Source organism: Scyliorhinus torazame, chromosome 7 (genome assembly GCF_047496885.1).
Source record: "Scyliorhinus torazame isolate Kashiwa2021f chromosome 7, sScyTor2.1, whole genome shotgun sequence".
NCBI lineage: Eukaryota > Metazoa > Chordata > Chondrichthyes > Carcharhiniformes > Scyliorhinidae > Scyliorhinus > Scyliorhinus torazame.
In genome coordinates, this window is record NC_092713.1 from 136790161 (window position 1) to 136815199 (window position 25039).

General features: G+C 44.7%; 1 protein-coding gene across 2 annotated transcripts in view; it reads left to right on the plus strand.

The window, feature by feature from the left end:
• The first annotated feature begins 1432 nt into the window (after positions 1 to 1432).
• dnm3a (dynamin 3a) overlaps positions 1433 to 25039 on the plus strand; it is a 445953-nt gene continuing 422346 nt past the window's right edge. Inside the window, exon 1 of one of the 2 annotated variants that reach the window (XM_072511556.1) lies at positions 1433 to 1805. In XM_072511556.1, the coding sequence (XP_072367657.1) occupies positions 1636 to 1805 (170 nt within the window). In that variant the 5' untranslated portion in view covers positions 1433 to 1635. The remainder of the gene's footprint in view (positions 1806 to 25039) is intronic. The other variant, XM_072511557.1, reaches the window with a different exon arrangement.

The window sequence follows — 25039 nt, forward strand, 5'->3', positions numbered from 1 at the left end:
TCCTCCCTGTGTCTGCGTGGGTTTCCTCCCATAGTCCAAAGATGTACAGGTTTGGTGGATTGGCCGTGCTAAATTGCCCCTTAATGTCCAAAGATGTGTTGGTTAGGCTATGGAGTTGCTCTTCTGTACTGTAGGAATTCTATAAAGACAGTTAGCGGCCTGGAATGAGAGCTGGCTATTGCATGTCACTTCCAGCCAGGAATATCAATTTGGCAGACTTCATTGGAAGAAAACTGCTGACCCATTGATTTGGGATTAAAATTATTTTTAAAAAAAAGTAATGTCAACGTTTCCTTCCAAGCACTTCACTGTCATGTAGCAATACCGCTTTAAAATAAGCTGTGTAACAATCTGTGCTGCTTTATTCTTGAGAAATACTTTGTCCTATATCAGGGAAATGTATGGAAACCTTCCAGAAAGGTCTTGAGAGGGTTGTCATAAACTGCTGCAATTTCATAATCATCTCTGCATTCTTTGGCTTTTTAAAAATAGGTAATATATGTTATTTTAGATGAATGCAACACATCGTCAATTTCAAAGTTTAAATATAACCAGTGAGTGCTGTTAATTATATGGCAAGCTATAATATCAGCACACAAATATTTTAACACGGGACAAGAGAAATAATCCAAACAGCCATCCCGCAACCCCCAGGCTCGACTGATCGAGAAAAGGACATTTTCTTACAAACGAAAGTCAACACCCAAAGTACCCGTTTACTCTTAATAGGACAACTTTCTTTAAAGTGTGTATCGGCGTCTGTTTTGGGGGGAAAGAAGGGAATGTCTTAAAATAACAGAAAACGTCCACCGAGACCCTGGAGGTGAAATGACACCTCAGGCAAGCATTTTAAATGATTAAAAAAATCAGCGTTACAATGACATGAATGGGATGATATAGATCATCGCCACATTGATGGGTTGAACTGTTTCAGACACTGGAACTTTGTCCCCGAGGGCGTGTCACCGCCACACTGCAAATAAATGTTTAACTGTTCAGTATTCTGGCTTTATATCATACAAAATAATTATTGTGGTTTTGGTATGCAAAGTTTAATGGTGGTTACAGTGTGCAGAATAAAATTGTGCAAAACAGCGGGTGACTGTGCAAAATAACTCGGGGTTAGTGTGCAGAATAAGATGGATTGTGCAAAGTGACTGTCCTGGTTTTTGGTGTGTGCAATAACTGTCCTGGTTTTTGGTGTGTGCAATAAGTGTCCTAGTTTTTGTGTGCAGTAACTGTCCTGGTGTGTGCAATAAGTGTCCTGGTTTTTGGTGTGTGCGGTAACTGTCCTGTTTTTTGGTGTGTTCAATAACTGCCCTGGTTTTTGGCGTGTGAAGTCACTTCAATGCCTTGGTTTTTGGTGTGTGCAATAAGTGTCCACATCTTTCCCCATTGCTCCCGCGCAGAGGCAGGATGGGCGCAGTGCGACTGCGCGGAGCCGGGCCGTTAGGTGTCGCCCAAAGGACGGAGAGAAAACAAACTGGATAGAGAGTGTGGGAAGGAGGGCGAGAGGTAAAGGGACAGCGTGGGGAGAGGAGTGAAACTGAGAGAACTGGGAGAGAGAAGGAGAGGAGGGGCCGGGTGGACAGACGCCCTCTCCCCTCTCGCTCCAAGTCTGGGTTTGAGTGGCTCATGGTCGCCATGGGTAACCGCGGGATGGAGGATCTGATCCCACTGGTTAACCGCCTTCAGGACGCCTTCTCCGCCATCGGCCAGAGCTGCAACCTGGACCTGCCGCAGATCGCAGTGGTGGGCGGCCAGAGCGCCGGCAAGAGCTCAGTCTTGGAGAACTTTGTGGGCAGGTAAAGGGGGCTGGGTCAGGGTGGGAGCGTCCATTGCCTGCACGGGGCTTAACAGTGTCTGCTGATTGTGGGATCTTGCTGTGCGCAATTTGACTGGCCCGCACCCAGTCTCACACCTAACTACACCTCTAAATCACTTTGGGACGTCCTGACATGGTAGAGAAATGCATTTCGGGGAAACATGGATTGTCCAGCGCTTCTTTATTTCAGGAGAAGCGTTGTTGACATCCAAAACATTCTGAGACACATGAGAAAATCCATCACATTTGTGTGATGTTTGTGCTTAACTGACTTCAAATCGACCTGTACATTTATGGCCTATTCATTTTCTTGATGTATTAACCCTCCAATTAGCGTGTGCTGCTTTCAGCCCTCTCTGTAGACATGTCTTGTTGCCATTTTAATCTTTCCTAATTGATGGTTGATATTTTATTTTTCATTCCATCTGTAATCCATGTTGACTGTGGTTTTAAAAAAATATTCAGTTTGTAAATTGCTGTTCTTGATCAATGTGTAACTGTTCAAAAATCATAGCTTGCAATTTGGCTGGTTACGCTGATGGAGGTTTGGACATCCGGGAGAAGAAATATTCCTTCTCACGTGTGTTTCGGGTATATGGGTATATTACCGGATTGACTTTGAGCAGATTTATGTGTGCCCAGTTGCCAAACCCTGTGTTTGAAAGCATTAGCATCATTGATACTCTGGGCATCCTACCTGGAGAGAAGCAGCGCATCACCTGAAGTGAGGTTTTATGTGTTATACGCTTATAAAAGAAACACACCCTCCACAAGTGAGGTACCTGAAGATTGGTGAGTAAATTGTTAAAAGGTATTCTAGAGACAGGATCTACAGGCATTGAGAGAGGCAAGGGCTGATTAGGGGCAGTCAGCATGGCTTTGTGAGTGGAAAATCATGTCTCACGAATATGATTAAGTTTCTTGAAGGGATAACCAAGAAGATAGATGAGGGCAGGTCAGTCGACATTGCCTACATGGACTTTAGCAAGGCCTTTGACAAGGTGTTGCATAAGGTTAAATCTCATGGGATCTGGGGTGAAGTAGCCAATGGGATACAAAATTGGCTTGACGACAGAAGACAAAGGGAGGTTTAGAGGGTTGTTTTTCAAACTGGAGGCCTGTGACCAGCGGTCTGCCTCAGGGATCAGTGGTGGCTCCATTGTTATTTATTATTGATATTAATGATTTGGATGAGAATTTAGGAGGCATAGTTAGTAAGTTTGCAGATGGCACCAAGATTGGTGACACAGTGGACAGTGAAGAAGGTTATCTAGGATTGCAACGGTATCTTGATCAATTGTGCCAGTGGGCCGATGAAAGGCAGGTGGCGTTTAATTTAGATAAGTGTGAGGTGATACATGAGGTAGATCGAATTGGGTCCGGACCTACTCAGTTAATGGTACGGTGTTTGGGAGAGTTGTAGAACAAAGAGATCTAGGAGTACAGGTTCATAGCTCCATGAAAGTGGAGTCACAGGTGGACAGGGTGGTGAAGAAGGCTTTCGGCATGCTTGGTTTCATTGGTCAGAACATTGAATACAGGAGTTGGGATGTCTTGCTGAAGTTGTACAAGACATTAATAAGGTCACACTTGAGATACTGTGTGCAGTTCTGGTCACCATATTATAGAAATGATATTATTAAACTAGAAAGAGTGCAGAAAAGATTTACTAGGATGTTGCCGGGACTTGATGGTTTGAGTTATAAGGAGAGGCTGGATAGACTGGGACTCTTTTCCCTGGAGCGTAGGAGGCTTAGGGGTGATTTTATAGAGGTCTATAAAATAATGAGGGGCATAGATAAGGTAGATAGTCAACATCTTTTCCCAAAAGTAGAAGAGTCTAAAACTAGAGGGCATAGGTTTAAGGTGAGGGGGAGAGATGCAAAAGGGTCCAGAGGTGCACTTTTTTCATGGTGAGTGTCTGGAACGAGCTGCTAGAGGCGGGTACAATTTTGTCTTTTAAAAAGCATTTATGTGGGAAAGATGGGTATAGAGGGATCTGGGCCAAATGCGGGCAATTGGGATTAGCTTGCTGCTTAAAAACTGGGCGGCATGGACAAGTTGGGCCGAAGGGCCTGTTTCCGTGCTGTAAATCTCTATGACTATTATGTGGTGAGCCAGGCGGTGCTGATAGGGGTGGAAGGTGCGGAATCTGCGGGAATAGTGATTTCACATCATGCCCCACACTATCTAGATGTGAGACTTCATTCGGGTCAGGCACAGAGGCTGGGGTGGAGGTTGGAGGTTGGATTTGGGGGCTTTTGGCGGGCAAGGAGTTCTGTGGGAAGATTGCAGTGGCGATTAAGAATTATGTTGAGCTTCATCAGAATGGGGAGGTACCGGCAGCTGATATGGGTCGGTTTTTGGATGGGCTGGAGTTGCTGGAGTTTGAGATGGGGAAGAGGCAGGCATTGGAGGAGCTGTTAGGGCTAAAGGAGGTGATGGAGTTCATTGGCATGATGCAGTTGGGTAAGGCGCCGTATCCAGATGGCTTCCAGGCGGAATTTTATGAACAATTTGCGACAAAGTTGGCCCCCATCTTTCCGGCATGATAAATGAAGTGGTGAAGAAGAGGGAGTTACTGGCTACGCTGGCACAGTGGCAATTTTGCCGATCCCGAAAAGAGGAAGGATCTATTGATGTGTGAGTCCTACAAGCCCATCTCGCTGCTGAATACGGATGTGAAAGTTCTGGCAAAGGTATTGGCAAGAAGGTTGGAGGGGTGTGTGCTGGAAGGAGTCTCAGAGAATCAAATTGAGTTTGTGAAGGGGAGGCCGCTCTCTAGTAATATTAGGTTGTTAAACGTAATTATGACCCTGTTGACGGTGTGTGTGTGTGGGGGGGGGTTGGGGGGGGGGGGGTTGTGGGGGGTAGGGGGGGCGAGTGACGAAGGTGATTGTGTTAATGGACACAGAGAATGCCTTTGACTGGGAAGAGTGGAGGTATTGGTTTGAAATTCTCGGGAACTTTGGCTTCGGCTCAAGGTTCGTGGCGTGGATTTGGTTCCTGTATGCGTCCCCCACGGCAAGTGTGTGAACGAATGAGATGAACTCAGGGTAATTTGGGCTGCACATGGGTACGAGGCAGGGGTGTCCACTGTCTCCGCTATTGTTCACGTTGGTGGTTGAGCCCTTGGCAATGGCACTTTGGGCTTCAGCCGAGTAGTGGGGGATTGAGAGGGGGGCAGGGAGCACCGGGTGTGTTGTATGCCGATGACCTGTTGCTGTTCGTGACGGACCCGTTAGAAAACATGGGCACAATCATGGGCTTACTGGAGAGGTTTGGGACCTTTTCGGGCTATAAATTGAATGTAGGGGTAAGTGAGGTGTTCCCTGTGAATGCGGGGGCGAACCTGGGGCACTGCCATTTCAGGTGGCAAGGGAGAGGTTCCGGTATTTGGGGGTTCAGGTAACGCGTGAGTGGGCCACGATGCATAGGTGGAATTTGACAGGGTTGGTGGAGGAGATTAAGGGGACCTTAAAAGGTGGAATACGCTGCACCTGTCATCGGCGTAGAAGATGCAGGTGGTGAAGATGAACATATTGCCAAGATTCTTGTTTGTGTTTCAGTTCCTCCTGATTTTCCTCCCCTAGGCCTTTTATTTGGAGGGTAAGTGCGTTAATCTCAGAATTTGTGTGGGCAGGGAAGGTGCCAAGGTTGAAGAGGGATCTGTTACAAAGGCAGAGGTGGGAAGGGGGGCATGCGTTTAGAATTTGTTGCATTACTTTTCGGTAGCAAATGTGGAGAAGGTGGGATGGTGGTGGGAGGGGGCAGATTGGGTCAGGTTAATGGAGGGGTCTTTCAAGGGTCCGAGCTTGAGGGCTTTGGTGAACTCCACCTCCTCCTGTGCAAGGATGAGTCTTTTACAGTTTAAGGTGGTGCACAGGGTCCACATGACTTGGGTCCGGATGAGTGTTTTTTTCCGGAGGTAGTGGACAAGAGGGTGCAAGAGGTGTGGGAGAGAGCCGGCGAACATTGTCCATATGTTCTGGAGGTGTGAGCAGTTGGAGAACCTTTGGGAGGCAGTGTTTGGAAACTTATTCAGTGTTGTATGGGTTGAGATGAAGCAAGACCCTATGGTGGCAGTCTTTGGGGTGTCCGAGGTGCTTGAGCTACTGGAGGGGCAGGGGGCCGTTGCTTTGGCCTTCGTCTCTGATTGCCTGGTGATGGATACTTTTGAATTGGAGGTCGGCCACGTTGTGGCATGGTTGGGTGACTTATATGAGTTTCTCAGGTTGGAGAAAATCAAATTTGCTCTAAGGGGGTTGGAGGAGGGCATTCAGGTACGATGGAGGCCGTTCATGGCTATATTTGAGGAGCTGTTTGTCGCTGTTGTACAAACTGTATACTGCTTTGGATGTTAAGGTTGTGTTATTATGTTGAATATGATTGGAATAAAATATCGTTTGGAAAAAAACTGCTCCTGATGTTTGCAAAAGAGCAGTATATTTTGCTATGTTGCATGGTAATTGTTGAGGCTATTTCACACACAAAATTAGTTATATTGCAGCCGGAATATTAATAAAGCAATTTGGAAAATGTGTTTAACTTTCTATGTGCACTCGGAGAGAGTATGATTTAATATGGTCTTGCTTATGGGTTCCATTTAGTACTTTGCCACACCTTCAAAGCAGAGATTGGGAACTGTCCTCCATGCCGATTAATATCCGGTGACTTAATGGCACAGTATTAGCACAAATATGCTCAATCAGTGTCTAATGTTGATGTGGAGATGCCGGCGTTGGACTGGGGTGAGCACAGTAAGAAGTCTTACAACACCAGGTTAAAGTCTAACAGGTTTGTTTCAAACACTAGCTTTCGGAGCACTGCTCCTTCCTCAGGTGAATCAGTGTCTAATGTTGATTAATCACTGGATTTTTACATGTGCCTAAAATGTTACCTTTCTTATCGCAAAGATATGCACCACCATAATCGTTTCTAAATATTCAGATGGTGCTTTTCACTAACTTTGCCAGTTTTTTATTCCAAAGATATGTACTTGGGAACCATTTTACCTCTACGTTTTATTTGTTAACTACAACTGTGATGCAGCACTTAGGGCTATATAGTATGCTGATAGAATGCCCTTTCTTGAAAGTAGTCATCTATTATTTCTACATGATGAAGAGCCAAGTTCAGAATGTGTGCAGTTTCAGATGTCTGGATCTGAAGACAATCGGATGTTGGCTGAAGTTGGGATGTGTTTTCCATTTGGCACTGGCAAAATTGAGTGAATTGTACAAGCTGTGTGCGGTGTTGTAGTGAACAGACCCCATTTGTTAATTTGATGATGTCGGAGCAATACCACTTTAGAAGTAAAATATGTATCTGGACTTATTTAATTTAGAAATCCGTACACTTAAACTTTGGAACATTTATTTTAACCCCACAGTCCAAAGATGTGCAGGTTAGGTGGATTGGCCATGCTAAATTGCCCTTAGTGTCCAAAAAGGTTAAGTGGGGTTACGGGGATAGGGTGGGAGTGTGGTCTTGGATGGAGTGTTCTTTCCAAGGGCTGATGCAGACTCAATGGGCCTCCGTCCCACTCTTCAGAGCTCTGTGTCCGTCAACTAATTGGATGAGAGGCTAAAGAAACTTGTAATGAAACACAAATAGTGCATTAAATTGAGGGGGAAAAGCCCATGCATTACTTCACTTCTGCTTTCTTGGTGTGTTTCAGCCAACAGCATCAGACTTCCCACGGAGAACAGATTTTTCATACTTGAGCTATTTCATCTTGTAAAATAGTTCCTACGGAGATTCCTTTCATGATGTTTTTATTTTACTCCAAGTGTAGATGAAAAGGTTGCTGTTTACTATTGGCCCCCTCTTTTTATAAAGTGACAAAATAAGAAAGTTTGCACTGTTATCTGTGGATCTATTTGTGTAAAAGTAAGACATTTATTTATAATATTGCTCTTAATAAGGTGCGAGTGCAGTTGAGATGGAGGAGCAGAATTATTCTTGAAAAGATTGTCAATTCTGTAAAAACAAAATTACCTGCAGGTAGTTATCACCATTTGTTTTAGGTAATAAAAATAGGACCACCAGTGAAATAGTTAATCTTATGTAGTATGTGTAGTGATGCGCAAGATTTATGTCCTATTGTCAGTTTGCAAGAAGTCCCTTTTATAATTGGAGTTTTTGGCAAAAATATTGTTACCTTTCCTCTATTCGTTTTTAATAATGCGCTTCAATGCAGAAATTATAAGATAAACTAATATTGTTATTTTCTGTTAAAATAATGGTTTGCTTTTTGACAAAGTTTGACTATGTATTATGAATAAAAGTTCAATGCAGCCAAAAGATTTACATCAGAGGATCTCTGCATTGACAATACAGATGTTCTGGCTCTGAGATGCTTTTGCTGTATGTACCTGAAACAGAGATGGTGGTGACAATGTAATGCTTGGTGGAAGGATGCCACTTGTAATAACCTGCACAGAGCACACTGGGCTGGCTTGATTGTTTTTCCCGTGCGGCCCGAGGAGTATGAGATCCCCCGCTAACCATGTGTGCATAAGGTCGATCAGACAGGAACCGACTGACATATAGCGAGGACCCGGTGAAATCTAACTGGGCCCCTTTGTGTTATAAATAAACATCCTCTTAATGTTACTCGTCTAAATTCCTTTTGCTTTTATTAAACCATTGATAGTAAAAATGCAGCAAGTGATAATATCTACTTGAGTTTACTAGAGAGAGACATGGTAACAGTCAGTGTCTACATTCTGCCATTATATCAATTATTGGCACTAACATTTTCATACCTCTCTTATTTTGGATTAATTTTGGGCACAGTATCATTAGTTATATCATGGCACATGATAATATTAATGTTATTGTGCAACCTTTGACTGCTGTAGAAAGAATTTCTGCTTGCGCCCAGTAGTTGCTTTCAGTGCAAGGAACCACTTCAATCAATGAGCCTACATTCCCGATGATTTGTAACTTGACTATGTGTGTAACATGCCTCCGGGACATCGGATATCTCTTGGAAAGAACATAATGTCATGTGAGAGTACCTTTAAGAAATGGATGTTTAAGCAATGTACCTTTAAGAAATGGAGCTGATCATATTACTGAAGTGATGTCAGAGGGTGGAGGGAGCTGAGCTCACTTCTGCTTTTGGTTTCAGTTTGAAGAGAAAGCTGGGAGTGTCTGTGTGTTTCGCTGAGAGCTGCAGGAAGAAAACACATAGCTGGTCTGTTGATGTCTGCAAATCCAAAGGCTAAATATATTGAATGTAACCTCATGTCTGTTGTTGAAGGTTTGAAGTCTTTTGGATGTTTAAAGGAACAGTTTGAAGGATTATTTAGTGTTGTAGTCTTTTGGGGCTATCTTTGAAGTAAAGGGTGTTAAGATATTCAATGTTTGTTTTTAAAAGGTTAAATTGAGTTCATAGAATAAACATTGTTTTGTTTTAAAAACCATTTGTCCATAATTGCTGTATCACGCCTGGAGAGTGAGCCGTGTGCTCCCCACAACGCAATCTTTAAAAGTTGTGGGTCGGTTGAACTCCATGAAACACTTTGGGGTTCTGTAAACCCGGACCCATAACAATAAGAAATTGGAACATGAGTAAGACGTCCTTCCTTTCCATAAGATTATAGCTATCTTTACGCCAACTCCTTTTTCTGCCCTATTCTCATATTTCTTATTAACCGTAGTGCCCAAAAATCTAACCTCTCTAGTTTGAATATATTTAACAACTAAACATCCACAGATTTCAAAGATTCACTATCCTGGGTGAAGACATTTCTCCTCGCCTCCATGTTCCTAAGCCAATGAGCCCTAGTACTACCGTCTCCAACCTTGAGAAACAACGTGTCAGCATTTACCCAGTCAAACTCTCTTAAGACTTTATGGGTTTTGATGCGAACACCTCTCATTGTTCCAAACTGTGTTGAATATAGGCCCACTCTACTCAATCTCTCCTCGTAGGACAACTCTTTCATTGCAGGAATCAATCTAGTGAACATTTGTTGCACCCATCAAAGACAAGTGTGACCTTCCTGAGATAATGTCACTTGAGATCGATAATATCACTCATGCAAGACAGTTCATAACAGGCTAAATTATCAAACAGATTCAGATGTAGCCTGGAATCGGTTATAGAAGCAAGTAATATAGTCAAGATATTGAACAGGTAGAGATACAGGAGGAGTTTATGTTTAAGCTCTTGAATCAATTTCCAATCAACTAATGCTGACAAAAACTACTTGTTCCCTTAATGTAAAGAATTACCTAAAGTGCTTCAGTAAGTTTAAAGAAATTTGAAACCACCTGGATAAAAGAGAACAGCAACAAAGAGGAGGCTTTTGAAGGAAGAAAGTGGATTCTAAAGAGCAGGAGAATGAAACTAAAGGCTTTGCCACTGGGTGAAGGGAGTATAGGGTGTGCAGAAGGCCAAAATCACAGAATTAAATCGTTTGGGAGTTGATTAAAGGATGGATGCAGATATTAAGTTGGGCAAGGAGGAGAGATTTAAAGTTAAGGACAAGGGTTTTTAATTTCTTACATTGTGGCTGCAATGTTACGTAGATTAGTGAGGATGGAACTGATGGACAAGCGGGAGTGCATTGCCAAATATAATACATGTAGCAGAACTTTGGACCAGTTGGGATTTATGGAAGGATGAGGATGGGAGACTGAAGGTGATAAATGCATTTGTAAAAGTGTAATCAATAGAGAGACTAAGGTAGGAGCAGCAGGAGTAGTGGATATGAACCTAAGGAGTCTTATTGATGGGTATATTGTGAGCCAAGCTCATGTTTGAATGCAATTACAAAACTGTGGAGGGGAGGTTGAAGAATGTGGCGTGTGTGAAAGAGGTGTGGAATCAGAGACAAGGAGTGGTATTAATAGTGGAACCTGATGAGTCTTTGGTCTTTCCAATATTGAACTGGAAGAAGTGTGACTTAGCCACACCTTACTATTGGGCAGGTAGTGACAGCATGATGTATTAACGATTTAAGAGAAAGGTAAAGGCACAGGGCCTTGGTATCATTGTGCACATGAAAATTAACTTCACGTAACTGTACATCGCTGAGGGAGTGAAGTGAAGGCATTTTGGTAATGGAATGGCTGTACTTGGATAAACAGAAATGGAACCATGCAAGGGAAGACTCAAGGATCTAATCACTGGAGGAAAAGGATGATGTCAGCTGAATTAAGTACTCAGACCTGTTGAAGACAAATCAAAGTAAAAGCACCATGGACACAGGATATTGACTGATCCCTTTTGAATTCTACTTGTAAAGCTTGAGATGAAGTACTTCTCAAAGATATCATAGAATCCCTACAGTGCAGAAGAAGACCATTCAGTCCGTTGAGTCTGCACCGACACTCTGAAAGGGCACCTTCCCTAGGCCCAATCCCCGCCCTGTCCCCCATAACTACACCTAATCTTTAGACATTAAGGGGCAATTGAGCATGACCAATCCACTTAACCTGTACAACTTTGCACTGGGAGGAAACCGGAGCACCCAGAGGAAACCCACGCAGCCAGCGCAAAGTTCAGTGCTTGTACTGTTTGATTTTTGTACAACCGTGTTGTGAACTGTTTTAATAATCAGAGTATCCTACCCTCCCTCCCCGTATGTTGGTACAGAGGGGAGGGTACCCTGCTTATCCAATGCAAAATTAGTGTACCATTTGGCCTTGTAAAAATGTAATGTTTATTGTTTTTAATGAAAAAAGTATGAACCCACGCAGACATGGGGAGAATGTGCAAACTCACAGTCACCCAATCCCCCGAGGTCGGAATTGAACCCTGGTGCCTGGCACTGTGAGTCAGCAGTGCTAGCTGCCATGCCATCCATGTGAACTACTTCAGCTAAAATGCCACAAAATCTATTAAGAATTGTTTATGTGCTGAATACATCAAAGTACACTCTTTTAATAGTCCACATTCCTTTGAAGAATTTGGAAACCGGCTGTTAGACGAAGGTGATTGGCTTAACAGGAATGTTTACAACTAGTGAACAGAAAAGCATAAGGATAACCACTTTATGATGTTGAAGCCCCCAAATATGTTCAAGATAGGAGTGAAGAATATTGAGAACTATATAGAAGAATTCTTCAGCTGTGGTCAAACCTTTCAGGAACCCATAGTTGGAGATCAAATTAATGACAATTTAGAGCTTCTTGATATAATTAGGGTTATTCAGTGCAACGTTGTAAAGGGCACGTTCTGTTTTTAGAAATAGTTTATTGAAGGAGATTTCTTGTACTTTTACAGAAAATTTCTTTCAAACAAATGCTGCAAATGGCAGGCATGGTTTTTATCTGGTTAACAGAGAAAGCAACTCGATTTGAACATTTTCATTGGAGGCAAATTGCATTTTAATCTGTTTTGAACACTGTCACATCTAATTAAAAAGTTTGTGTTTATAACTTTTGATTGAGGTTTTATTGAAGCAATATACCTTCATGCTTTATACGAATAGCATGAAGTGACTGTTTCATTCGTGGAGGATGAGAGTTCAATGTAACAACAGTGAAAATTTGTTAAACTTCGAATGATTGAATCATAGATTTATGTGGACTGAAAATTGGCCATTCAAAGTGTTTACATGAGATTGAGCTGTTCTGACTAATGGGCAAAAATAAAGGAGGCTTGTAATAGTTCACCATTGTATTAAATTGTATGTTACACTGGTGTAACATTCATGGCAGAATAAGCAAAAGAATTAGATCTGACTTGCTCCTTTTATGGAACAACCTTTTTCTTGTGCACTCTTTTCTTTTTCATTTCCTTGACTCTTGCCTTGTACTGCCTGTGAACCTGCAGGTAATCTGCTCGTAATTGTTTGCTAAATTACTCCAGAACATTCACATTTTGCAGGAATGGCTTGGAGGAACTCACAGGCTGACCTTTTCCCTCCATGGGTGCAATTGTAGCCGTCACAAAATAGTGTCTACGTAGTAGCTTCTGATAGGAGCCTTTAATATGAGAAAACAGAAAATATAAACAGGCTATTTTAATTTTAATTGTAATTATAGATCTGAAGAACAGGAGTATAAGAGCAAATGAGACTAGAGTTCAGAAGAAATGTTTTATCTTCAGCGTATGGATATTATTTTCTCTGCTTTAAATTGAGACGGGATGAACATTTATCTCTTGGGTCTCCTAACTCAGTAAGATGCAGCCTACACAAGACCAAAAGTGCAACTGCCTTCTGTGAACAAAACCCAGATAAATCTAAAAAAGGAGCCTTCTAACCCCATCCTGATGACAACATGCATGGTTTGGAATATTCAAACAGAAATGCAAATACCTTCAACACAACTCTGATTCCAAAGCAACCCATTTGTGAATGTCTATCTTTATTGGAGCTTTCTGACCCTCTTTCAGCTTCTTTCATGGAGATAATCATAGACATCTTGGCTTTACTACGAGGTCTACAAATGGGTCATCCATTGGTTAAATTTACTTACTGCCAACTGTGACTTTGTGAAATGAAGAGGGGCTTGTTTTTTTTTTAATCTCGCATTTACCATTTAATAACTAAAACTAAACATTGTATTCTAAAACACACAAGGGGAGACAAGGTAGGTTTTCAGGATGCTTTTGACATTGAGAATCATACGAGCAAGAAAGAAGGCTTCATAGAATCAACAGTGCAGGAGGCCATTCGGCCCATCGAGTCTGTACCAGCTCTTGGAAATAGTACTCTGCTTAAGCCCCCACCTGCACCTCCACCTTATCCCCATAACCCCACCTATCCTTTTTGGACACTAACAATATTAGTTTTAGTTTATCTTTTGGACACTAAGGGCAATTTAGCATGGCCAATCCACCTAACCTGCACATCTTTGGACAGTGGGAGGAAACCAGAGCACCCAGAGGAAACCACGCAGACACAGGGAGAACTTGCAGACTCGGCACAGGCGGTGTCCCAAGCCGGGAATTGAAGCTGGGACCCTGGAGCTGTGAAGGAATTGTGCTAACCACTGTGCTGCCGTGCCACTTTGGGGATAAAATTCCAAACACAGAGTGTGATGACAGGTCTGTTCCACCATTGAAAATGGGTATGCTCATTAATTCATTGCAGAGTGGATGCTGGAATATAAGACTAGAGGAAGTTACAGACATATGGTGAAATGAAAATACTGTGGTTGTCAAAGCCAAAGATTTTGAAATTAATGCATTCAAGGATAAAGAATGGATGGAGGATAGCAGTAATAGATGAACTTTATAACTAATGTGAGACAGGTTACAAGTGGAAGAATTGTGGATGAGTTGCTGTTTAAGAAATTCAGGAGGTTGGTGAGTAGCAAGTTCAAGGCATGGGCAATGAAGGTAACGGGAAGAAGGCAGGGAGAGTGGCAAACAATGTTGCAAAGGTGGATGTAGGCAGTTGGATCAATTGGTTGTGGGGTTTCAGCTCAGCCGGAATCCGGGTTGAGCAGGCCAGATACATGGGTCTAAATATTTTGAATGACAGGATTTCCCTTCCCTCCATCTGAAGAGTCTGCGCAGAACACACTCCTGCCACCTCTTGACTGCCTCATAGCTATTTTATGTTCGAACGTTGGTACGTAAGCTTCCTCATCATTATCTGAAAGTGCCAACAGCTTTGAAAATATGAATGTAGTCCAAAACCAAATGACTTTCTAATCATGTACTGGAATTCAGCCTCATTGGGATGCATCTGAAATTTGATACCTAAATTAATTGAAGCAATGCTGCGTTGTTTCTAGACTGTAGCCGACCAAATAAATATTCAATGAGCGTAATATTGATTTTAGGTCTGTCGAATTTGTGAATGCTGATTTTTGAAAGAGTGCGGTGTGGTAATGGTTGCTTTTTCTGTAGTCTAAATGTGTAAATAAGCTACAGAAATTATATAGAACTTCTCATATTAGATCAAAAGGTTAAAAAAAAGACTGATCTATTAAATGGAATACACCAAAGATAGTACAAATAAAAATAACTTGTGTGGCAGTGGAGTCTCCATATTGCTAGAGGGCAAGACAAAGATGGAACTGTTGACATTAATTGTGACCATCCATCTCAGCAATTTTTATTTTCTCTGCTTTGGATGCCTTTAAAGGTAATGTCTGTTGCATAACTTTTGCCTGTGATGTGATATTTAATTGTAGTAGCAGAATGTTGCAGAGAATATCTGCATTCAAAATGTGCCAAACCTTACAGTTTGCTAGTTGTAGGGTCTCTTATTTAAGAGACAAAGGTCCGGTGGTAGTGTGAGATTGAGTTTTATTGCAAAAACTTAAATTTTAGTACACTTAAAAATTACAAAAATACAAAACAAAAGAAATAAAAGCCCAGAGAGCATAATGAAGAAAACAATGGAAAGAGAACAAGGCAGAGAGAGAGCGGGCTATATGTGCACCAGTACCTTTATATTTGCATGATTCGATACCGCCTCCCCTCTCTGCTCCCTATTGGGTTACAAGTTTTGAATTGTGACTTTTGAATAATGTTCTTTACCATCACTCCCATCTAACTTACTGGCTGTACTCACTTTGTTACATTGTCACACTTGCAGTCTGGGTTCTGCAAAACTGATGTGTTCCCATAGCCTTCCAACACTGGAATGGACAAGCCGATTAAGTGTTACAAGCCTTTGGAGAGGTCTCTGAATCAGCTGAGAGGTCTCTGAATCAGCTTTTTAATTGGGGGCTCCTGAGGCAACACTGCCTGTTCCCTGCTCCCAGGGATTATTGAGCAGTAAATGGTTAACTATATACAGGCACAACGTCCAGTGACGGCGGGCAGGAGGCAGCCGCACATAGGAGGGCTCCCGTTCGGGAACGGCATTTTCGCGGAGTAACGCCCGGTCCTAGGGCCAGCAACGGCAGTAAAAGTCGAGGGATAGCGCAAGGAGAAGAAGGATGTCGAAAATCACCAAAAAAACGGCCGGGAAAAAAGCGTCTGAAAGTCCGTTGGAGAGGGGAAAGGTCACCGCGGGGTCAACAAAGAAAATGGAGGCTGGAGCACCAGGGGAGGCCGCAGTGCTTACGGCTGAAGAACTAACTAAGGTGATAGCTGCGGAATTCCAAAAGCAGTTGGTGCAGATTGAGAAATGTATGGTGATGGTGAGGAAGGAGATGAGGGAGGTTTTGAATTAGCTGGTGGAGGAGGCGGTTTCCCCGGTGAAGACGGCGGTGGCGAGCGCAGTGGCGGAGGTGCGAGAGCAAGGGGAGGCGCTGAAGGAAGTGGAGGAGACGGTATTGCAGCACGGTGATCAACTTGCCTCGATGGGGAAGGAGATGCAGAAGGTGATGGACACGAACAAGAATCTGAGAGGAAAAATGGAAGATCTGGAAAACAGATCCAGGCAACAGAATTTGAGGGTCGTGGGGCTGCCAGAAGGAGTTGAAGGACCGAAGCCGACTGAGTATTTTGCCGCGATGCTGGCAAAACTACTCTGGGAGGGGGAGGACCTCTCCCGATATGAACTGGATCGGGCTCGTCGGTCGTGGAGGCCTGTACAAAAGGCGAGTGAGCCGCCAAGGGCAGTGACTCTGTGCTTCCGTAGGTACAGTGTGAAGGAGAAGGTCCTGAGCTGGACCAAACAGAAGCGGGTGGTGCAGTGGGCTGGAGCTGGTATACGTGTATACCAGGACTTTACGGTGGAGCTGGCGAAGAGGCGGGCTGCCTTCAACCGGGTGAAGAGGGCACTGTACATTGGCAAGGTGCAGTGCGGCATTGTATATCCAGCGAAACTGAGGGTGACTTACAAGCTCAGGGACTTTTATTTTGGAACGGCGGAAGCAGCGGAGGAGTTTGCGAAGGCAGAAGAACTGTGGCAGAACTGACAAATTGAGGAATGGTCTTGTGCCGATGTAACCTCATGACTGTATTTTCTTCTTTTTTCTTGTATCACTGCGCGCGGGTGTAGAGGCTAAAGGAGCCAATGTTGCATATATTTTGACAAGGGAAGGGACGGGACTTTCACTCGAAAGGAGGGCTATTTGGGGTGTAGGTGGATATGCGGGGTTTGTGTGCTAAAAGGGGATCTTTGGGCTTTCCTAGGGCCGGGCAAGGGGGAAAGTTAACCAGGCGGGGGCCTCCACGCTGGCCGGTTTAAGCTGGCCAGTGAACGGGAGTGAGGTGGGGAGAGGGGCTGCGGCCATTGGAGCCTGACAGAACGGGGTCCGAGTGGTCTAGCCGGGGTTGAAAGTTGGGGGGAGGGAACCGAGGTTGGGGGAGGGAACCGAGGTTGGGAGGAGGAGTTTTACAAGAGGCATTGGACGGGAGGAGCTGGAGACTGGGGGGGGTGGGGGCGGGTACAACTTTGGGGTATCATGTACGGTACTCTCTTAGAGGCTGGGTGGTGTTGGTTGGGGGGGTGGGTGGCGGGGTGGGTGGGTGGAGAGCCGTGTAGATTAAGGGTCACTACGGGTAATCCCTGATTCCTTTTTGTCATTTGTTTATGTAAACAGGCGGGTTGAGGTTTGGGGGTTGGTGGGCGGATGGGATCGTTGTTATTATGGGGATTGACATATCTTGTTGATTGTTGTTTATTGTTGATGGGTGTAAATGTGGGAGAAAACGTGAAAAAGGAGGAGAATAACATTTAAAAAAAAAAGTGTTACAAGCCTTTAAATATAGGAAGCACACTTATTAGGTAAAAGGGAATGATTGGTAGTCTTGAGAGGCATAATTTTAGCAAGGGCTTCGACGAGCTGTTTAAAGCAACACTTTATTAGTGTAAAAACACAATGCACAATGAGAATAAAATGAAAAATAAGATCAAGCCCTGAAGGTTCCCATTGAGCCCAGCCATCCAGATGCCCAACTCCACAAGGTGTTCACTGGCGGTTGTTTGAGTTTCTTTATCTCCGTTTGGATGTGCTCCGCCAAATTAGTAATTTCCTCAAAGTTGTCTTGAATACAGGTGCAGCTATCTCTGCCCCTATCAGAGTGCAAGTCCCACCCTTTTCAGCAAGAACATAGTCCAGAGCCATTCGGTTCTGCAGGGCCATTGTACGGACACCAGTAGCCAGCGCTGGATTGCAGCCCATCCTGCCCCTATTTGTTGTTCATCGTCCCCAAGGGCGATTTGGACCTCTTTACTCACTCTCTTCCCATCTCGTCTAGGTACCATTACCGTCAGGATCTGTATTCCGTTCCACGGGTGGAGATTATAAATGCCTTTTAAACGTTCTAACTGTTCCCAAGTTTTCATTCCACCTTTCTTGGGATGTGGCAATTCTTTAGACCATTTATCAATTTTTTTTCTGGGTCCTCAGGGTCATGATGAAAATACTGGGCATATTTAGCTCTAATTTTTTTTGCGCCCCTGTGGTCGGTGTTTCTTCTGTCTTGACCCGTTTTTCTTCAGAGGATTGAGTCGCACTGAGGAAGGGCTTCCTCAGATGACTGGAGATGACTTTCTCCACTAGAGTTACTAGAGGACTCCGAATCGGTTTCCATACCAGCCTCGCATAACTGCGCTTTCTGCTGTTGCACTTCTATTTCTTCTAGGCAAGGTTACAAATTGGATCTGAGGGGTGTACCTGACCTTTTCGGTGATGGGATTCTAGTTCGTCGCAAAATAGCTTTTTAAGCTGTTTGATTTCGGACTTGATATTGGATTTATGTTCCTTAACTTCTGATTTACTTTGGTCTCTAACTTTTTCTATTTACGTTTTTTCTTTTTTAACCTCGCTTACTGCCTTTAATTGTTTTTTGCAGCGGTCAGTGAGCAATCATGTTGCGATTGACTTGTAATTTCATCTTGTTGACGAACTTGGCCCATAACGACTATAGGGACCATTTGGTTTGTTCCTTTACTTTCATATGGGCAGTTTTCCTCCCAGATTATTTTGATATCTTCCAGGGACCATTGTCCTTTGGAATCACCATGTTTTCCTTGATCTCTGTACAGGTTTTGGATAAGTCAAACTGTTGCTCCATATAATCTTTTAATTGCTGAAGTTTCTCATCTATTGAACCATCTGGCGGGCTTGCCCGCCTTTAACGGTGGTAGGCAAGACAACTGTTTGTTCTTTTCCTCTGCCATAGTACCTCTGTTTAGACTCAAGCCGTGCAGCTTCTTTCAGCCAGGCCGGTATAGCTACCATGTATACCGCCAAAATCCAGATGTCTTTTAGGGATTTGAGCCAACTATCATGCTGGCGATGTTTGAGGTCACGAGTCTAAAGAGTGGCTGGGGACTTTTTTTTTTAATAGAGAGGTGTCCTTGCCTCCAGGAATAAACCCTTTTGTCCAGATCTTTGGTTCCTTTTCCCACTTCGTGACCCTGCTCGCAGTGTCAAATTTTAGGATCACTTATTTTTCAAATAAGAGACAAAGGTCCAGTGGTTGTTCGGGATTGAGCTTTATTGCAAAAACTCAGTTAATACACTTCAAAAACAACAAAAATACAAAACAAAAGAATCAAATGCCCAGCGGGGCATAAAGAAGAAAACAGTGGAAAGAAAACAAAGGCGAAGAGAGTGGGCAATGCATGCAACAGTACCTTTATACTTGCACAATTTAGGGCAGCACGGTGGCGCAGTGGGTTAGCCCTGCTGCCTCATGGCACCGAGGTCTCAGGTTCGATCCCGGCTCTGGGTCACTGTCCGTGTGGAGTTTGCACATTCTCCCCGTGTTTGCGTGGGTTTCGTTCCCACAACCCAAAAGATGTGCAGAGTAGGTGGATTGGCCACGCTAAATTGCCCCTTAATTGGAAAAATTAATTGGGTGCTCTAAATTTATATTAAAAAAAATACTTGCACAATTTGATACTGCCCCTTCTCTGCTCCCTATTGGATTACAAGCTTTGAATTGTGACTTCTGAATAATGGTCTTTACCATCACTCACTTTGGTATCTAACTTACTGGCTGTACTCACTTTGTTACATTGTCACACTTGTAGTCTGGGTTCTGCGAAACTGATGTGTTCCCACAGACACAATATTTTGAAAACATGGTTTTTGACTATTTCCCTACACTAGTCATGACGTTTTCTTGAGGAGACAAAGTAGCAGTAGAAGATAAATAGAAAGGGAAATGAAAGGAAAATTATCGTAATGAAGATGGAGAGTGAAAGCAGAAAGGGGAAGATGAAGAAGGGGCAAAACAGACTGATGGCATGCTCTTATTTTTAGATGAACAGAGTTGATTTATCGTGTTAAACCTTTGAGCACAAACTTTGATTGTGCTCAAGGTAATACTTGTACAGGTGGGACAAATAAAGAAAAGATCAAGAAATATTTTGCAAAAATGACAGCAGTTATAAAGCAGTGTGTTATACATACTGTTTATGCAGATGTGATGTCATTCAAATTATCATAGGAACACTAAGTGTGGTTCTTCTGTAACAGTACTGCCATTGAAGTTAAATTCAATGTTACATGGTGCCTTTTATTTGAGAGGGGGTTACTAAACTGCAAATAATCTAGATAATTAAATGTTTTCAAGAAACCAGCAAGTCATCTCCCTTAACTTTAATACCTTAGTTTGTACCCTTCTTACCTACAGGCTCACCACAGCAAAATGTGAAATGAGAACAAAGATGATGAACAGGAGGAACAGGACATAAACAACTTCTTTGCTGTCTATGATGATCATGATGAGGGTTAGTCCACAGAGGAGTTCATAGAGGCAGAATCATTATTGCACAGAAGGAGGCTATTCAACCCAGTGGGTCCTTGCCAGCTCTCTGCAGAATCCTGCCCAATGGTCCTCTTTCCCAATTGACAAAATCACTTGTGATGCATCATTTACTTTCTAACTCCCGCACATCTGGGTGAATTAAATAGTGTTGGTGAGGCTGTGAGTCTCAGAGCGCCAGAGGAGTGTGCAGTTTGTGAAGATGTTCTACTTTCCCAGCAGAGGCAAGGCAGTCTATGGCTTTACAGTTGTGTGACCAAGAACTCCTGGATACTTGCCTTTAGAAAAGAACATCCTCCATGCTGACTCTGGTTAGTCTCCAAGGATGTGTGGCAATTGACAGGAGTGACTCTGATTTGTGGTAGCAATAGGAAAGCTTTTTCTTAATTGCAGACATTAATGGAGTGTGTAGTAGCTTGGTTGCATTCTGCAATAGACCCCACCTCAAAAGTGGCAAAGGATCAGTCAGTGTCTTCACCTCTATTGAAGCACAGACAGCAATTCTGGTATTAATGGATGTGAAAACAGACAATATCTGACATACTGGCCTCCTGACCATAACAGCCATGAAGTAAGCTGCTGCCTGTTGGGCTTTCAGAATCTGATAGCCACCATTAAAACTGGCTACCCCACTGATCAGCAAGAATGTTGATCCAGAGCCTATTAGAATAGTAACACCTGGAGCCAGAGCACTGTCAGAGCACAACGCCAAAAGAAAACAGAAGGAATTGTCCTTTGTTGCCAATCGGCACCGGAGTTGCCAATTTATGTTGCCAATTATTTGAGAGGGGGTTACTAAACTGCAAATAATCTAGATAATTAAATGTTTCTGCGAGGTATTCGACGAACGGTTGCCACCGCCTGGTGAACCCTTGAGCCGACCCCCTTAGAATGAACTTAATCCGCTCTAGCTTTATAAACCCTGCCATGTCATTTATCCAGGTCTCCACCCCCGGGGGCTTGGCTTCTTTCCACATTAACAATATCCTGCGCCGGGCTACTAGGGACGCAAAGGCCAAAACATCGGCCTCTCTTGCCTCCTGCACTCCCGGCTCTTGTGCAACCCCAAATATAGCCAACCCCCAGCTTGGTTCGACCCGGACCCCCACTACTTTTGAAAGCACCTTTGTCACCCCCATCCAAAACCCCTGTAGTGCCGGGCATGACCAAAACATATGGGTATGATTCGCTGGGCTTCTCGAGCACCTCGCACACCTACCGTCCACCCCAAAAAATTTACTGAGCCGTGCTCCAGTCATATGCGCCCTGTGTAATACCTTAAACTGAATCAGGCTTAGCCTGGCACACGAGGACGACGAGTTTACCCTGCTTAGGGCATCTGCCCACAGCCCCTCCTCGATCTCCTCCCCCAGCTCTTCTTCCCATTTCCCTTTTAGTTCATCTACCATAGTCTCCCCCTCGCCCCTCATTTCCCTATATATATCTGACACCTTACCATCCCCCACCCATGTCTTTGAGATCACTCTGTCCTGCACCTCTTGTGTCGGGAGCTGCGGGAATTCCCTCACCTGTTGCCTCGCAAAAGCCCTCAGTTGCATATACCTGAATGCATTCCCTTGGGGCAACCCATATTTCTCGGTCAGCGCTCCCAGACTCGCGAACTTCCCATCCAGAAACAGATCTTTCAGTTGCGTTATTCCTGCTCTTTGCCACATTCCATATCCCCCATCCATTCCCCCCGGGGCAAACCTATGGTTGTTTCTTATCGGGGACCCCCCCAAGGCTCCAGTCTTTCCCCTATGCCGTCTCCACTGTCCCCAAATCTTCAGTGTAGCCACCACCACCGGGCTTGTGGTGTAGTTCCTCGGTCAGAACGGCAATGGGGCTGTCACCATAGCCTGTAGGCTAGTCCCCCTACAGGACGCCCTCTCTAATCTCTTCCACGCCGCTCCCTCCTCCTCTCCCATCCACTTACTCACCATTGAAATATTAGCGGCCCAATAATACTCACTTAGGCTCGGTAGTGCCAGCCCCCACCTATCCCTGCTACGCTGTAAGAATTCCTTCCTCACTCTCGGGGTCTTCCCGGCCCACACAAAACCCATGATGCTCTTTTCAATCCTTTTAAAAAAAGCCTTCGTGATCACCACCGGGAGGCACTGAAACACAAAGAGGAATCTCGGGAGGACCACCATCTTAACCGCCTGCACCCTCCCTGTCAGTGACAGGGATACCATATCCCATCTCTTGAAATCCCTCCTCCATTTGTTCCACCAACCGCGTTAAATTTAACCTATGCAATGTGCCCCAATTTTTGGCTATCTGGATCCCCAGGTAACGAAAGTCCCTTGTTACCTTTCTCAACGGTAGGTCCTCTATTTCTCTACTCTGCTCCCCTGGATGCACCACAAACAACTCCCTTTTCCCCATGTTCAATTTATACCCTGAAAAATCCCCAAACTCCCCAAGTATCCGCATTATTTCTGGCATCCCCTCCGCCGGGTCTGCCACGTATAGTAGCAAATCGTCCGCATACAAAGATACCCGGTGTTCTTCTCCTCCTCTAAGTACTCCCCTCCACTTCTTGGAACCCCTCAACGCTATCGCCAGGGGCTCAATCGCCAGTGCAAACAATAATGGGGACAGAGGGCATCCCTGCCTTGTCCCTCTATGGAGCCGAAAATATGCAGATCCCCGTCCATTCGTGACCATGCTCGCCATCGGGGCCCTATACAACAACTGCACCCATCTAACATACCCCACTCCAAAACCAAATCTCCTCAACACCTCCCACAAATAATCCCACTCCACTCTATCAGATGCTTTCTCGGCATCCATCGCCACTACTATCTCCGTTTCCCCCTCTGGTGGGGCCATCATCATTACCCCTAACAGCCTCCGTATATTCGTGTTCAGCTGTCTCCCCTTCACAAACCCAGTTTGGTCCTCGTGGACCACCCCCGGGACACATTCCTCTATTCTCATTGCCATTACCTTGGCCAGGATCTTGGCATCTACATTTAGGAGGGAAATAGGTCTATAGGACCCGCATTGTAGCGGGTCCTTTTCCTTCTTTAAGAGAAGCGATATCGTTGCTTCAGACATAGTCGGGGGCAGTTGTCCCCTTTCCTTTGCCTCATTAAAGGTCCTCGTCAATACCGGGGCGAGCAAGTCCACATATTTTCTATAGAATTCGACTGGGAATCCATCCGGTCCCGGGGCCTTTCCCGCCTGCATGCTCCTAATTCCTTTCACCACTTCTTCTACCTCGATCTGTGCTCCCAGTCCCACCCTTTCCTGCTCTTCCACCTTGGGAAATTCCAGCCGATCCAAGAAGCCCATCATTCTCTCCCTCCCATCCGGGGGTTGAGTTTCATATAATTTTTTATAAAATGTCTTGAACACTCCATTCACTCTCTCCGCTCCCCGCTCCATCTCTCCTTCCTCATCCCTCACTCCCCCTATTTCCCTCGCTGCTCCCCTTTTCCTCAATTGGTGTGCCAGCAACCTGCTCGCCTTCTCCCCATATTCGTACTGTACACCCTGTGCCTTCCTCCATTGTGCCTCTGCAGTGCCCGTAGTCAGCAAGTCAAATTCTACATGTAGCCTTTGCCTTTCCCTGTACAGTCCCTCCTCCGGTGCTTCCGCATATTGTCTGTCCACCCTCAAAAGTTCTTGCAGCAACCGCTCCCGTTCCTTACTCTCCTGCTTCCCTTTATGTGCCCTTATTGATATCAGCTCCCCTCTAACCATCGCCTTCAGCGCCTCCCAGACCACTCCCACCTGGACCTCCCCATTATCATTGAGTTCCAAGTACTTTTCAATGCACCCCCTCACCCTTAGACACACCCCCTCATCTGCCATTAGTCCCATGTCCATTCTCCAGGGTGGGCGCCCTCCTGTTTCCTCCCCTATCTCCAAGTCCACCCAGTGTGGAGCGTGATCCGAAATGGCTATAGCCGTATACTCCGTTCCCCTCACCTTCGGGATCAACGCCCTTCCCAGCACAAAAAAGTCTATTCGCGAGTAGACTTTATGGACATAGGAGAAAAACGAGAACTCCTTACTCCTAGGTCTGCTAAATCTCCACGGGTCTACACCTCCCATCTGCTCCATAAAATCTTTAAGTACCTTGGCTGCTGCCGGCCTCCTTCCAGTCCTGGACTTCGACCTATCCAGCCCTGGTTCCAACACCGTATTAAAATCTCCCCCCATTATCAGCTTTCCCATCTCTAGGTCCGGAATGCGTTCTTGCATCCGCCTCATAAAATTGGCATCATCCCAGTTCGGGGCATATACGTTTACCAAAACCACCGTCTCCCCCTGTAGTTTGCCACTCACCATCACGTATCTGCCCCCGTTATCCGCCACTATAGTCTTTGCCTCGAACATTACCCGCTTCCCCACTAATATAGCCACCCCCCTGTTTTTCGCATCTAGCCCCGAATGGAACATCTGCCCCACCCATCCTTTGCGTAGCCTAACCTGGTCTATCAGTTTCAGGTGCGTTTCCTGTAACATAACCACATCTGCCTTAAGTTTCTTAAGGTGTGCGAGTACCTGTGCCCTCTTTATCGGCCCGTTCAGCCCTCTCACGTTCCACGTGATCAGCCGGGTTGGGGGGCTTCCTACCCCCCCCCCCCCCCCCCCCCCCCTTG